This window comes from Papilio xuthus, unplaced genomic scaffold (genome assembly GCF_000836235.2).
Source record: "Papilio xuthus unplaced genomic scaffold, Pxut_1.1 DF828177.1, whole genome shotgun sequence".
NCBI lineage: Eukaryota > Metazoa > Arthropoda > Insecta > Lepidoptera > Papilionidae > Papilio > Papilio xuthus.
In genome coordinates, this window is record NW_013530472.1 from 5,022,393 (window position 1) to 5,040,207 (window position 17,815).

Here is a 17,815-nt window from a genome sequence, read left to right on the forward strand (position 1 = left end):
GAGCGCGCAACGTTGCGCGTGCGCATGTGCGAGCGAGACAAAACAACTCGCCGGGTAACAGGTGGGGGAGGCTGAGGGACAGGTAACTCTTGGGGTAACAATAACCCTTTTAATATGTGAATAGTTTTTATTATATCAATTAAACTATGCCAGACTTTTTAATATTAACTTAAGAATTTCATTACTTCCTACGAGATGAGACAGTTTAAGTAAATCAAACATCTCAGAGTTAGTGTAGGTTTTTTTATATTATGAGGTGACAAAGACAGAAGCTACCACTGCCGGTAAACATTTGCAATAGCAGATTCGTTGCCTACCTTTAATCGACGGAGGAGACACACAAAAAGAAATTATATCCCCTTTTCATATCACTTCTCCTTCCCAACAGTTCCTATGCATAAGGTCGAAAGGAAAGAGGACTTAAAGGAGATTCACTAGTAGTTAGTAGACGAAGTAGGTACGAACACTTGAGTTGTCTATACATAACTGTATCTAGTATGATACAGTGTACGTGCAGGAAAGGTATGTGGTTGTAAAAAGCGACCGTGCCTGCCACATGATCTTGTCATTGCCAGTAACATGACGAGTAGCGAAATATGAACGAGTTATTTTAATCAACATCTTTGTGTGCGATTGCAATAAACATTTATTTATTCATTCAAACTTTTTAATAGCTGTAGCCTTCGGCTCCAGTCAACGTGGAATTAAAAATAATAAGAAGCCTATGTGATCTTTTAGGTTATGTTCTACATCCGTGCCAAATTTAATAGTTCCGGAGATCTAACAAACATCCATCCATCTAATTCGCATTTATAATATTAGTGAGATTACTAATATAAAACTCCAAAATATATCAGTAAGAAGAAAGATTTCATAACTGAAATATGTACTTTTAAATTGCATTACTTAACCGATGTAATCACAAGATATGACGATATGAAATAGCAAGTATTTGTAGAGGAACATTACAGATAGCTCACAATCTCCGGCTGAGATCGGCCACTTAATTGCACTGATTGTTGCGATAGGGCCTTTTGAGTCAAACGCCGCCTTTACCAACTGAGAGGCTGTTTTAGAAACTACGATAGCGAATAGGAAGTTGTTAATTGTTAAATTCATGATGATAATTTTAACTTGAATAAATAGTTTAAAAAAACTCAAACGACTGTGTAACCACTAAGATTTTACTACGACAAGGTTTTCGCTTTTTAATACTCTGCCGCGGTATTTCCAAACAGTAACAAGTAAGGGCCCTTTAAGAAAAGAGCCTTACAGGCCGGCAACGCATCTGCGGTTCCTTGCCGAATTTAGGCGACCCGCTGCTCGTTCACCCCCCGCTACTTAAAAAAAACACGAATCGAATTTCGCTTCGCGCATCGAATAAGGTTCTTTAGCCACCAGACGGTCACATTGAAATGGTCAATCTAAGTGTTTTATTGGAAATATTTTGTAATTTGGCAGTTTAAAACATATGCAGTTAGTCAAAATATCGAAGCTTTGGATTGGAACAAGGTGTATTAATTCACTGCATCGCTCAGTCGACCGTGTCACGTCACGCGACGTTGCTTGCACACGCAGGGAGCGCCTTAACTAGGGCTGTCTATTGGTTGTGACCCGAAATCTCTGGATTTTCATGACACATAGTCGTGCCAAGGATTTAAAGATGGTGGGTAAATGTCACTACATGTCTTTTTTCACTTAGAATGGACAGTTAAACACCGCCGTTTTATCGATAATTACCTAAGTCTGGGCGTAGTTTACTTGCGGCCGGTCTTTGGGGACGTTTATTTAAATTTGGCAGCCCTAGCCTCAACCTGTTACCCTACTCAGTCTGAATAAACACCGTTACTATGCAGGACAGATAAATATGACCTTATTATAGTTACGTTAGATGATTAAGTACCACGTCGAGAGTCTTGTCTTTAGCGTCATTTGGGCAAAAAATGCTTCTAGAACATATTTTTAGGTGTTGAGTTTTTAAATAAGATAAACAATATCGAATCATACTAAAATACAAAACTAGGTGTATTAAGACTGATATTATCTATTGATATTAAATCTTTTGCTCCTTGAAATAAGGTTGAAAATAAATAAAATGTTGTATAATGTCAACAACAGTGAACTAGAAGAAGGCATAGTAAAGTGTAAGTTACACACAGGTGCAACACACAATGGAGACGCGTGCGCAACAAGGGAGCGTTTGTAGATAAACAAATATTAATTTAAATATAACGTAAATAACAGTTGTGCGACAATATGCTGATATGAGATCATTTTAGAACCACGTTATTTTTTATGAAAATTTAAAATTAATGTTATAACATGAATTGCTATAAAAGAGCAATCTTAGGACCCATTTACACAATACCACTTTCTTTTACGTTTAATAATTATAGGCAACAGTTTTTTAGATTATACAAGACATTTATTACTGCAATTTATAATAATTGTATGCAACAGGCAAGAAACTTGCATCGTGTGAATGGGCTTTTATCCTTACATCCAATTAGTTTGTTTTGTGACTTATCAGCCCCTTTTCGCTGCAAGAGACATTTACAGTTGCTTTAAACTTGTATAAAATGATCTAGTTCTATGGACTATAGATTTCAAAATACTAATACTCACCCTTTCTCTCCGGGCGCGAGCTTGTCTGCGGACGGCCTCGGCCTGTCAGGCTGCTCGCCCAACAGTTTCTCACAGCGGCCGTTGCTAAGATGCTCTCGGGCAACACTCAACGCGTCACTCTTCTCTCCACTCACTTCACTTTCCACTCTCACTTCACATTCCACTGTAACCTTCAACTTCTCACTAGAATCCTGCTCGTGTTTCTCTGGTTCGTTCTCTTCTATATCTTCCTTTGTTTCAGCACTACCGTTCGCTATGACGGGCGCTGGTTTCGCTTGTAATGACTTCGGTTGTGACTTCGGTGAAGATATTGTCGGCTTGCTCTCTATAGCACCATTTTCGTTGATCGATGTGACGTAGACGGCGGAGTTAGCTATGTACCCGTTCAACTCTTGCCTGTTCTCCGGTTGCGTGCGTTTCTTTTTGTTTAACTGTAAAATAATAACGTTATGATATACTGTTGCATGTGACAGATACATCTGCAGAAACATATTTCAAATGTAGTGCACATATTTCGTTACTTTAAGTATTTGTTTTAAATAAGTAAGATACAGAAAAACATGACAAAGTAAAAAATATATTTTTACGGTAAAATTTCACTCTAAGCAATTCTTTACAAAAAGATCGCAAAACAAACTCATCAGACGATAAAAGGCAATGCTCAGGAAGGGAACATTCATAACTGTTTTTTTTAATTAATCTCGATGTCAACATGACAATTATTACGAGTCGACGTAACTCACATCCCGTGGTGACAACCCTGGTGGTTTTATGATGGATTGTAAAGCCTTAAAACGGGTCAGGGCTGCGCAAATCCATTAATGTTTTGTAGAAATACGCTTCGTTGTTTATTCGGTTGTTTTTTTTAGACGCCAAAGCTAAATCTCCGTACGATTCGCATAAAACGAGAAAATACGGCGTACGCAGACAAGGTTTTGTTATTTCGTTTCAAATACGAATTTCGAACATAGAAGATACAACTGGAGCTTAATTTCTAAACAACTAAGCGTGGATTTCTGAGACCCGAATCTCTGGATAAAGGGCGTTTTTTGTCTCAGAAGCCCAAGGTAAGTAGTTTAGCTTGGAATCAACAAGACATGAATTGTGTTGCTATGCAGACAAGCGGAGAATTAATGAAGACATGTTAGCTTCAAACTAACGCATGCAACAATGCCTACTCTGACGAACTATTGTTTAAATCAACTAAAATTCCAAGCCGTGAACATACTATTAATATAAAATTGGATGATTGTATGATGTATTAAGATTAAGATTCGAAACTTTATTCTTCAAGTTTCTAGATAATAGAACTAACTAGGGTAACGCAGCGACCCGAAGTGGGCCTTGGCCTTCGACAACAAAAGTTTTCTCTCTAGATAGTAGAGTAGAAAAATAATATTAGGTGTACACTCCTGATCTATATGTTCCCTTCAGTGTAAGTAATATCAGATTTCCTGTATCTTAGTTAAGCTTGAATCCTGAACTAGAATTTCTGGTCATGCTATCCTGAAAGAAAAAAATTCACCAAGCAAGGGAAGGTTTAAACATTCTTTGGACTTAACTTTTTTAGTTTTATGACGTAATAATATAATTTTGTTGAAATTAAAAAAAAGACTAATATCTTTAATTTGACTGTCGTGCGACTCCTTTCACGTGGGTTTTAAAAATAGATAGCCGATTCTTATAGTCGTTTCAAAGGAATAAAGTAAGCAACATTTTAACACGAGATTTTTTTATTAAGACTATTCATTTGCCGCTTTAATAATGCAATAAAAACAAATCATTAATTAAAAGATAAAGCATGTTGAATACAGGTATTTTATCGTGAATGCATTTTTATAAGGCGGGTTAAATCATAAAGTTTTAAAAATACAAGATGAGTCATACAAACACAGCTCAGCATGAAGGTCAGATTATAAATAGCATTATTAAAAAAATCCATAAACAAATTAACAAATTAAAATTAATATTTTTTTATATCATAAGGTGGCAAACGAGCGAGCGGCCACCTGAAAGCGCTGAAATAGCGAAGTGACCGTTGCCCATAGACATACGCAATTGCATATGCGTTGCCTACCTTTAATCGACGGAGGAAAGGATGCACAGAAACAAAATATTTTCCCTTTCCATGCATTCTCTCATCCGGAAAGTCCACTTCCACTTCCCATCCTTTCCTTATAAGAAAAGGGGTGGGAAGGGAAAGAGGACTAAATTAGGCTTCCGAGACGCACACTCATCAGACGAAACGCGGAATTGCTTCCACTTGACGCGTGTCTTCTGTGAGGTCATGGTATTTCACCGGGCGAGCCGGGCCAATTCGTGCGAAGATGTTAAAGCGGGCTCTACCACTGGTAGTAAATATTATAGTAAACAATAAATGTGATATTATTTTATTTAAAAAAAACATTGTTCCTATTTTAAACTTAAAATAATAAATGAAACTCCTCGGCACATTTGAGTCGTGCCCTGTTGAAGAATCTCATTCGAATATTTGCTGAAAATGGAACGTAAACATATCTTGAACTAGAAATTATCTGCAGCTTCGTATGTTTTAATATGTAATTTTATGTGTGGTCTAAAGTAAAAGCGATAGTTTTGAAATTCTTCGCAATCAATATATACAATTAATCAAATTGGAATGACTGTATTTAATCCAGATATCCAGAAAAAAACACAAAAAAGAAAAAAAATTAAAGTCTTTGCCTGACTGTACGCAAGTTCGCGTTTGTTCTTTGTTATTTCCCAAACTATTCATCTTCAGCCCTGTTTAATACAATATTTTAAAAATTAGAGTTTGTGATGTTTGTATCTATTTATCTATACATCTAACAAATATCTGTATATTAAAATAAAATAACCCTTGAAGATCTAATCTTTTAAACAACGTCATAATACAACGTTATAAAAAGTTCTTTCGAGTTGAAATGATGTCATGACATTAGCATACAATAGTTCATTTATTCTGATCTTCAGAATGCGTTTTCTTATTGATTACAGACGAGGTAGTGACATTGTATTTTACACGTCGGAATGAACAATTCTTTGTAACGGGAGATGAGATACAACAATAGTAACATAATACTTTCATTATTGCTTAAGGGAACTTAGAACAAAGCATCAATTTAATTTGTACAAAAGACTGCAACGTTTAGATGAAGATATATTAATGATTGTAGACGGCGAAGGAGGAAGAGAAATTCAACGTTATGTGTGAAGTCAACCAAAACGCACTGGGCTAGCGGTGGTAGGCTCCGAGAGCCTCGGAGGAGACGTATAGTGAGCTGATGATGAAATTAATGATTGTTGGATTCTAGTGTTTTTTTTACCTATAAATTTACTTATAATCATAAATACAAATACATAATAAAAGAAAATTCTTTGATTATAACCCAGTTGGATCATGGTCGTTAAAATGTAACCCGCTTAAGCGTGTGCCTTACACCATGTGAGCCACTCGACAGCCTGCGTCCAACTTCTGTGCACAACAAACACATCGGGACACAGTATAAATAGAGCTGACACTCAGCCGGACAGCTATTAATATTCCGCTTCTGTTTATTCCTAGCTCTGTTGCCTGTAAGTGACGTCTTTATTCATAACTCGGTAGCACGACATCTGTCGGACATCGTGACAATTTGTTAGATATATTGCCATTTGAATTGATACCTACAAAGATAAGATAGACTAATCGTGAGTTTCTGAGACCAAAGTCTCTGTATCACATATCGTCATCCCTGTCATTATTTTTGACAAAACAGGGATAAAGATACGTTTTTAACGGAGATATTGGAGTCAGAAACCCACCATTCGCTTTCTCCTAAAGGTACGTTTTAAGGTTTTTAATTTACATTTTGGATTTATTTTGCAATACTTTTATCACTTTTGATTTAAAAAGGCTGGGAATAAAAATCAATTGAAGATATGTAAATACGTAACGACTGTTGTCAAAGCCAAAAGTTCCTACAAAATATTCTTGATCCAAGTTAGAAATTTTTATTATTTGCATAAAATGTTTAAACATTTCCATTGAACATGTTCAAATATCCTTTCCAATATAACAACATCCTCTTTGACATTTTTCACGTGTCTAGAAGTTTTTCTCACGATTATCGACCTCTTTCTTTAACGACATTACTACATCGGCATTTTTTCAATAGATTTACTATTTTAGTTTCACTATTAAACATTTATATGAATTTAACAACATGAAAAACTGACATAATGTTATATATTCACTCTAATTGTAGCTGCTCTGTGCGTCCGCGAGCATCAAAATTGCGTTCTGTACACAGAAACCCTTGTATGTTTAGGACTGCTCTGTGGTGCGACCAAACATCTAGTTATATAACTCAATGCCTGTAGGCTATACAAGAACTTTATTACATAACAAAGGAATTAAGCTATTAATTAAGGTACGACTACAAGATAAATTCAGACATAAATGTCCGACATTAATGTCTGTCTTACGCTTGTACGGATATTTTGTGTCTTAGTAGTGTCTTTTGTACGGAAATTGTGTCCAACATATGATTTAAACGCAGTATGATGTATTGGAAATGTCCGGAACTTTTCATCTACATGAGACACTTGGACGCAACGTTTGTCGCAATAAACTTTGCAATCAGATACAATCAGACTTAGTGTATCATATCATATATACCATTATATCACTAAAGTATGGACAACTTAAATATCTATTAAATTGTGGTTAAAAAAACAATACTAACTATGACTAATGTACTGCGGTAAAATGAGGCAATTTTACACACATAAGTCATCTACACTTTTGGAATGAACTTGTAGCTTGTAATAAACTACGAGCTAAAGTTCAACCACGTGGATGCTACGTCCCGCTGAAACTTTGAATGCATACTCTTGTGTGATTCCGAGGTGACATAAAGTTTGTATAATAGCATACTAACTTCTAAAGAGAGCTTTGACATATCAACGGGAGTGATGCGCTTGAGCGCCGACAGCCGCTGAAGCCGCTGGCGCGCGCGCTCCTCCACTGCGATGAGGAATGCATCCTGCACGATGTTGTGACCGATGTCCGACACTGCAACAAAAACATCCCTTATATTAAAAACTATAAAAGAAATTACACATTTCTAACATCGACAGAAATCATGAAAGTTCCTTAAATTATAACTAGGCACTAATTAGCTGGGCTAAAACCCCCCTTCATCATAAAGTTATGATACACCGATGTACGAAAAACCATACTTAAATACTTTAAATCATACTAATATTATAAATCTGAATGTTTTGATGGATGGATGGATGCATGGATCTCGCTCAAATTTAGCATAGATATAGAACATAGCCTGGAAGAACACGTAGGCTATTAATTATGTTGTTTTTTAATTCGAGGCAGACGGAGCCGCGGGTGACCGCTATACTATATATTACAAGGTATTAATGTTCTAACTACTTACGGAAAGAGAAAAGAAGATTAATAAATATCACCTAACTTATAACCGTCTCTGAATGAAATTAAATTAAATTTTAAACTTTAAAATTTCTCCCGCCAAATACACTTCATAGGTAACAATAGGAACGTTCGTCAATTTCGCATTACATAACCAACGCTAGTTCCATTACATTCGTATTCAAAAAGCATCCCAACATTCCTCCATTCCAACAGTCAACAACGCTGTACGTCCCTTTAGCAACACTTCACACGACTATTGTCCTTAATTTAAGGCACTGTCGTCTATAATTGTTTGCGCGATTCAATTAACTGTGAACATGCTTCGTCGCCGGGTATACCTTGACGCCCTCTCATTGAATACGGAGATATAAGAGCACGTACACACTAGCATTACGATATCGCATCGCCCACGCATTGTTGTAACAATTGCTGGCTGACGATCAAACTTTTACTATTAATTTTGTAACACAATGGTAGATAAGATTAGGTTATATTCAGTAAGTTTACAAATTAAACCTACAAAAGTAGATGTTTCAAAAGTTTACAATATCAATATTTTCTGATCTACAATCGTAGGTAGGATAAATTAGAGATATAGATTAGCCACAGATTTAGTAACAAATAACTAAATCAACTAAAAACTTCAATTACTTACATTGTATGTGAATGGCGCGAGTCAGCAAACCAGTCTATTTAAGGCCAGCACTACTGTCCTACTGTACTGGCACAATGTAAACCAGACATAAGTCTCCCGTATGGACAAGCCCTAACTTATACACCGGCAGAATAATAAACGCATCAAGCCCATTTATTCACAATTGCGCATCTAAACTATTCGATGTTGCCAGTACCTTTGAATGTTATCAAGATTGCAGAAAAAAATAGATAATTAATTTAACATTCATCTTTTTCTAAAAACCTAGATAATAATTCCATGGCCATGTATTTTTGCAATGGAAATCCACGGTTAACTCTAGTTAACACGTTAAACGCCACTCCGGGGTCACCGGTGACCGGCAACTGTGACGTCATGAAGTTTTTTTTATAATATCTGCGGGACCCAGCTTCTGATTAAGCCCTTAAATAGACATATTTCGAAGATTCGACATTACGCATCTATTTCCAACAAAAAGTATTTTTTGTTTTTTCTATTTCTACTATGGCGTTTAACGTGTTAAAGAACACGTGCGCGTAGTTTTAAGGTTTCATTTCTATGCCTACAAACTGAAGCCTAACAACTTCCTCGTGCCTTTGTATGGCCGATCGAATGTTGAGGTTATTCTGAATACCATTTTTATCATGGTTAGTTTAATCATTTTAATTAAAACTAAATAAACACAACAATAATGTTGACAAGTAACGAATGTTTGTTTTTCATTCGGTATCAGAGTTATTTGGCTAACCTAGATCTAACCGAACCCAGGTATTGTCGTTAAACTGCGTCCAGACCACCGGAGGACGTGCAGCAGCGTCCCTAGGTTACGGTGGAACTACTGCGATCGCCAACCCGCCTGCCAAGCGTTGCGATTATTGGCACAACCCCCCCAATGGTGGTTACAAAACGACCGATGCGGGCGGCACAGGACCGGGCATTGTGGCAATCGATGGGGGAGGCCTACATCCAGCAGTGGATAAATCTAAGCTGATGATGATGATGATGAGATCTAAAGTATTCTAATTTTGGCTAAATCCATCTTTGAACGTAAAAACCATGAAATCTATCTAATAAAATCTATTAACAATGAAAGAAATACACGGAGTGTTTTATAAGTGAATAATTATTTTTATAGTGTTAGGAAGAAAAACCGACAATCTGTTGATGTATCGGCGCAACACTAGCCGTATTAAAATATCACCGCTTACGTCCCCTCAGTAATCGATCTGACACTTGACTTGGTAACAAAAGCGCGCCATTCGTACCAAATGATTTTAAATAATATTCTCTAAAAATATTATCTAAAATCTATATTATAATTGATTATTCATTCGTTTTATAAGCCCGCCCGTCCGTCACTGAGTGACTCAGTGAGCGACGGGCCGCGTCCGCGAAATAATACCAGTACCACTCATCCTGATGAAGGGCCCCCGATGGACTCGAAACTAGTCGGTGCCGACACCGGACGTGTTTATATATCAGTTTAGTATAATGTCTCACGAAAGTTTGAATAATTTAATTCGTTTTATAATTTAAAATAACCGCATATTTTATTGTTGTTAACGAATGAAATAACTGAGAACCCACGCATCTTGTAAGATTTCTTTTACAAGGATAATAACGCCCACGCTAACGCCCACAATATCTAGAAAATTAATAATCGCGCATTCACTAAAATATAATATTATTTATGCTTGAATTGCTATCAGGAATGAACATTTAAAAAAAAACAATTAGTTCTGTTTTGAACACATTGTAAAACAAAAATTATGAATTTTATCTGTAATTCTTTCTGCCGCAAACCGTTTAAAACATATTGTCATCTCTGATTTGTCAAAGATAATGATAGGGATAACGATATGTTTTGTACCAGAAACCAGTGGTGAATCATTTCGGTTTAACAACAGATTGTTTGGTTCATAACGAATGTACGTTAGCTCGTAACGGTGTGATGTGGTCTCGGCATGTTGTCGTTCGTCACGCACTTTTCTGTCTAACTGTAACTGTACTGCATATTACAAGATTATTGATGGTATAAAATAATTCATTTTACGAAGAAATTCTTACTAAATTATCACTGTTATTAATAACTGTACATTAGTTATTTTAATCGTGTTGTAGGACTAACTTATTAGTGGCCAAGTCAAATGTATATATATAATTTTATCTATTAAATGCCACGGTATCTTACTATTATAATATCATAAATGCTAATGTTTGGATGTATACATGAATGTTTGTTAGAAAGTATCTCCAGTACGTATGGATCTTGTTGAAATTTGGCATGGATGTAGAACATAGTTTAGAACATATAAGAGACTAATTTTCCTTAATTCCGTACAGACGGAGTCGCAAGCTACAGCTAGTTAGTACGTCACAGGAATAACTGTGATATTAGATGGAATAGCATATTAAACTGTTATAAATAGCAGAATAGCAGCTAGAAATAGCGATATAGCGTAGCGTGAACAGCTTTAGCGTTAGTCGCCTGTCTGTGGTCAAGTCTAGACGCGGCGATGCGTAGGCAAATTGGTCGTTGCCCTACACCCAGTGTTGCAATACACAGACTTATAGGCAGATTTACTTAGTTTTTTTTTAAATCTGTTATACGTAGGATGGCGTAATTATGAACTGATCGACGATTTCTTTTTAAATATTTTTAAATAGTTTGTCCTAGAATATGGCCATTATTATATTTGGCGACATCTATCGGCCTAAATCAATATTAGTTTTGAGATCGATCCCTTTAATTACTTTGTTCGAAGTTGAGTACAAAATTGTATCTTTTCGATCAATTTCTTATCTTGTCTTACTAATATTATGAATGGGAATGTCTAGATGCATGGGTGGTTGGATTTGAAGGTATCTCCAGAACGGCTCAACGGATCTTTATGTAATTTGACATAGATGTAGAACATAATGTGGAAGAGCACATATCCCTACTTGTTAAGTGTTTTTAGTTAATAATATATCTTTTCTTTCGATTGATATTATAATCTTTGGATCAGTTAAACTGTAACTTAGAAACGGGTTTAAATGTCAATTAAATATACCGCAGATAAGTAATAATAATTCATGATTGATTTTAGGCATATGTATGCGCTGTGAATTCGCATATGCTCAGTTTTAGCGCATTTTGTGCCAAGTGCAAGTAATGCTAGTTTTTATCGCTGCCGAGATGCGCACTTTGTGTACCGTTGTTTTATATTTGTAGAGGAATGTCTAAAACGGGTTCCGAGACGTCCGGACCACAAGTGACCAACATACGCCAAAGTTGCATATCATTTTGAACTTTATCATATAAGAATAAGGTATATTTTACGTGTAACATACTGTTCTAGATAACTTTCTGATTTTTAACCTAGTGGTATCAATATTAGCAATCAGTAATCAAAGAAATTAATGTTCTACCATTGTTTGTATAGTTTTTTTTTATTTTGCTACAGTATTTTTTTATAAATCAATAGTTTGATTAAATTTAAGAAAAATTGACATAAAGCTTTAAGATTTGTCCTCCATAAAACATAAATAATAAACACCATGGTTTTCTGAGAGCAAAATCTCCATTTAAAGCAGTGGTTCCCAAACTTATTTTGTCTACAGCTAAATTAATTAATTATTGTGACCTATATATGTATATTAACGGAGAATTCTAAACGAAACTTTTACTATAACCCGCAACTTGAGACCTGCAGCGCCCACAAGGGGGCGTTATCGCCCACTTTGGGGTAAAACTGATTTAAGCATAAAATCTTTTTTTGTCAAAGATAATGTCAGGGATGATATTGTCATGTTTTATACAGAGATTTTGGGCTCCGAAACCAACGGTAAGTGGATCAGTTTGATTAAACAGTAGATGTAACTGAAACTTTGAATAAAGTAAACGTGCAACTAACTTCACCTCGTGTTGATTTTCTCCTTAAATAGAGTTTTGGAAGACAAACACATTAGAAAACCTTTGATAGCGTGAATTTGTATGTAATGTATCGCATCATACATTTATAAACATACTTTGTAAACATAGTAATTTTATAAACTTTCCGATCATATAAAAAAACCCCATACTTATCAAATATTATTTAAAGTTATTTTAAATCCGAAGAAGACTGAAATAAAACCGTTTTTTATTTTATTGACGATGAAAGTATTTTATTTTTTTACATTTTATGTCGTCACACCGGTGGCCAGTGTGCAACTGTAACTGCTATAAGCAACTTAAAACGGTTGCAACTAGTTTACGTATTTAAATAACTCCTGTCATAAAGCACGATTGTTATGCAAACATTTAAATTACATAATGTTAATTATGATATACGAAATTGATCTTTATTGCTTGAGCAATAAGAAACTCGTGGAATATAACATTACAAACCGTTGCGGTGGTTTAACTGCATACCACTTGCGTTCTTTCCTGGTTTTTGAGTTACATAAATATTATACAAATGATTGTATCAATTATTGGGTTATTTTGGTGTATTTATATCGCAAAATTACAACAAAAAACTGACGACATATTATAATAATCCTAGGAAAAATAAATTCAATAAACAAAATATGATAAACACAATTTCGCTAAACTGTTATTTCCTTATCGGGAATATTTCCTCATATGTGCGTCAGGAATGATACTTGGTATCCATTTAACGTCACTGCAAAATACAATCGCGTGGACAAGTGCCAAGAAACTAAGTTATCGTACAATGCCGTGGAAAAGCGAAATTCAAACTTAGAAAGAACTCTAACTGGAGATAGTTGTTAAGTCTAATTTAGGATCAAAATTAAAATTTACTTAAAGATAACCTTAGCGCATAATTCACACCAAATAAAATGAAACTAAAATAACATAGGCCATCAAAACCATGAGACTCTACTTTAGTAGGATTTATATTATAAAAAAATTGTCGAATTTTTTAAAAAGATCATAAAAGAGATGTTAAAAATGTAGAGAAATTAGTGCCAAAATTATTATTACCTACAAGTATTTAACAAGCATAATAAGTACTAGTTGTCGCGACTTCGTCAGCGGGAAATTAATAAGAATCTTGGTTAGTAACCTATGTGTTCTTTCAGACTATGTTCTACGTCTATGCTTAATTTAAGCGAGATCCATACATCTTTTCTCAAGATACCTTCAAACAAACATCCATCCATCCATCCATCCAATAATTCGCATTTCTAATATAAGATAAGATAAGATGTGGTGACGTGTGATTGCGAATGACGTATTATCAAAATAATGTTATGTCTGCCTCATTTAGCTGACAGTCGTGTTTATATTTAATATTTATACAATAGTTTATTGACAAACAAATTAAAACAATGTTTAAGCAAACAAACACATCATTTGTGTTAATAAATATACGACAAACTAGCTGTCGTCCGCGAATCCATCCGCGCGAATTAAAAAAAGAAACTTTATAAGTAGCCTATGTGTTATATTTGTACCAAATTTCATGGAGGTTAAGATCGTCGTGAAAAAAGTCAAGAGCAAATCTATACAGTAGCCAAGTAGTCGCTCCTGTACTGACTGAATAGACAACTCGCATCGATGATTCAACGTGTTATGTACGAATCGCGCGCAACGCGATTCCCGCAACGCAACCGTACAATATAAAAGTTTTGATTTCAGTTGCCTTGTGTACGATGTGCCTTACAGGAAACAATGCGTTAAGTAATACTGGATTAAGAGTCAGCTGATAGTTGAGTCATTGTACTTGGCGTAGGCAAGCTTTATGCAACTCTGGAAATATGTCCGTAATTACCTAAGATCTACTTTAAAATGTTACTACTATTTTAAATGCAAATGTTTCAATGGATGTTTGAAGATACCTTCAGAACGGCTGAACGGATCTCGATGAAATTTTGCATACATATCGAACATAGTCTGGACGACACATAGGCTACTAAGTAAGCTAGTAAGTTTTTCCAATAACAAAGGGAGGGAGTCGTGGCGACAGCTAGTATTAGTATTAATTGTGAGCCCCCAACAATGACTTTATTTGATAAATAAGTTCTAAGTAGCTTATTCAGGACTTTCTTGAATAAAATGAAGATCCTAAATCAAATAGAAACTATATTTCAAAACTGTCCATGTTCAAATAATAACGTAAAACAAATATTTAAGTAATATAATGCTATCTCAAGTATTTCCTTCAGGACAAAAAGGGATGACAAATTTTGTACACGTGTTTAGTGTTAATTTACCGTGTGTCAAGGATGTCAAGAATAAAAACGAAGACAACTAATTGTTGAATTATTGCAATTATAATTATCTTTTAATAATAATTATGTACATCTGTGTCTTGGAATATTATAATAATTTTCACCTTGGCGGACATTCATTGTATTATCACAAAAGCAAGAAACTATCTTACCGAAGCCAATGAGTTATGTATTTACGTTTTTTTAACATGCTAGTTGACGTGGCTTTATAGTAATAAGAATTTTGTCAAAACTTTTTTAACATCATAAAAAAAAAACGTTCGAAATTTAAATTTTAAATTAGTTGGTATGATTTTTATTTTATTCAATTTTATATTGAATTCATATGTACTGTATTTGATATTTTAGCAATATCTTGGTCACTTTATACTTTGTTATGATGTACTAATGTTTTTAATACATTTTTTGTTATCAGAACTAGTAACGGACCATGTTGAAGTAACGTTTTGTATAGTTTAAAAAACAAAAAGTAAAAAATGAGACCCACCTGTACGCTAAACCTTTCGAAATTCAAAATGGGATCACCAGAGGCGTAGTTACGCGGTAACACGAATAAAAAAAATACAGACGAATTGATAACCTTCTTTTTCAAGTCGACTAATAATGATGTCACATATATATTATTAAATTCATACAGATAAATTTAGAACCATTTAGAAGTCGGTTAAAAATAGTTATGTACATATTTGTCGTATAGTATCCGAGTTAGTAAAACCGTAGTTGAAATCTAAATTTAACAAACTACATCTTTTAGCATATAGTAACCATGACTTTCCACAAACTAAACACTTGTATAAAAATATTGTTATCCTTCTTACTTGCCTTAAAAAAAATTAGATGACATTATTTTAGTAAAACAGAATATTTGGTCAATTTGGCCATATGTAAAACTGTGTCTTATTTTTTAATTACGTTGCTTATAAACATGCTAACACCTAGTTTTGTTTTTTAAATTAACTTTGAATACTTTGAATGTATTAGTAATTTATTCTCTAATATTGTGTTGCGTATTCATTCTGTTAGATAAATCATCAAGAGAATATGTAAAATTAACTCTACATCAGTTCGTCGATACGAAGGCTTATTGTGGCCGAGCTGAGGCCTGTTCTCTGTAATATACGAACCGGTATTTCCACGACGTGTTTGTCTCTCGTTGGATACTTATTGTTAAATCATTTGGAACCGTTTGAATTGAAAACTATTCTTAATTCAAAATAATATGTAACTAGCAATTTCCTAATTAGAATCGAATAAGAACTATTTATTAATAAAATTGCTAATAACTACATGACTCACCTGATATATACAACACTGCCAATTTTGAAGAAAAACACTAATAACAAACACTATTAGCTATTTTAATCCTATAATTCGGAATCCAGAAGGAAAGCCCCGAAGGCTGTAGGTTTCTTGGTCCAAGTTCAATCACCCCGAACGAGCGGACACTCACACGGCACGGTGTCACACTGTGTCACACTAATACACCGGACCTGCACTCAATATTGTTCAAACAATGATTTTGTGAGCCAAAACATGGGTAATTGTTGTTTAATAATATTCGTCCGACTTGCAAACGCACCAACTACAGCGAGGCGATCGGTGACTCGACAACCAGTTTTCTGTCTCTCTCGCACATCAGTTTTATAGTGTTGCTATGCTTGCTGACGCGTTTTCCTATATTGTTTGTATTACGTCTAAAATCACTTAAGTTTTCAAATAAATTTTAAATGCGATCATTTTATATTTAATCTTTAAAGTTGGCTGTATAGTGTTAGCTATTTATATTTTATTAAAACTTGTTAGTTGTCTCTATGTAAAATTATTAGTTTTTGAAACAGTAATTTTTTTTTCTTTAGTTAGCGATTAGATACATCTGTTAAGTATTTTGTATTATCAGAAGGTACCACGTTATGTTTATTTTTTAATATTATTAAATATTCCTTTACTTTTAGGCAAAATTTCAATAGATGGCAGCACCGTAACAATAACCTCAAAGGCTGTGTCCGAGCGAAAACAAGCGGGTGCGCACAATTACACGAAAGTGATTCACTGACTCTGCCTTCAACTGCGACAACGTTCCAACTTCAACATTGCTCAACACAGTTGCAACTCTGTCGAATTAAGTACTTGATATAAATTTGACATCGTCATATTATATTTTGCAAGACCATAACCAGATTACTAAATTTTATTTGTATATATATTTGTTAAATATAAGCGTAGTCGTGAACTATTCTTAAGTCATAATCAAATTATCTTTCAAAGAAGTATCGTATAGCAAAATGTACTGGAGCGAGATTCGCGGTCTATTTTCTTTGAGACTGTAGGCTAAAAAGCTTTTCATGAAATTAAATCATGTTATTTACGCTAAAAACTATATTAGGCCAGATTTAATGTTTTAATTTGCATTTTTAATGTCTTATTTATTTATTAAATAAACTTTACGAAACATTATAAACCCTTTTTTTATGTAATTGGATGATTTTATTTTCCTTTAGTAAATGAGTTTTTAAGACAGGAGAGGCCTCGTGATATTTACATTTAATTATTTATCTGCCTTCTTCATTGTGATTTAGGCCATCTTCCTAGAATCATTAAGTTTTCCTGACGTTTAGTTGAAAACATTGACGTACGTAATTAAGAATTACCAATTTAATAAATAGGTCAATTAATCAATAAACAGTTCGCCTAATTATTTGTGTTAAAGTAGAGAAGAGTATATAATATTCTTTGTCTTTTTAAGATTGCATTAAACAAAAGTGTTAAGTTACAAAAAAAAATAATTTCCCCTTTTCAAAATGAACAAAGAATTCGTGCTGAAAACTCAGGTTTGTTTGAGCAGGGCTTTATCCAAGTTATTTTTGACACAGAGAAATCCGATT

The 17,815-nt window shown here is 34.4% G+C and overlaps 1 protein-coding gene across 1 annotated transcript in view; it reads right to left on the bottom strand.

Moving 5' to 3' along the window:
- The window catches only part of LOC106113767 (uncharacterized), a 42,747-nt gene extending 26,208 nt beyond the window's left edge, over positions 1-16,539 (bottom strand). The window contains exons 1-3 of the mRNA XM_013306697.1: positions 16,230-16,539; positions 7,548-7,681; positions 2,626-3,056 (exon numbers count right to left, since the gene is read on the bottom strand). Coding sequence (XP_013162151.1) covers positions 2,626-3,056; positions 7,548-7,568 — 452 coding nt within the window. The 5' untranslated portion in view covers positions 7,569-7,681; positions 16,230-16,539. The remainder of the gene's footprint in view (positions 1-2,625; positions 3,057-7,547; positions 7,682-16,229) is intronic.
- Between the last annotated feature and the right edge of the window lie 1,276 nt (positions 16,540-17,815).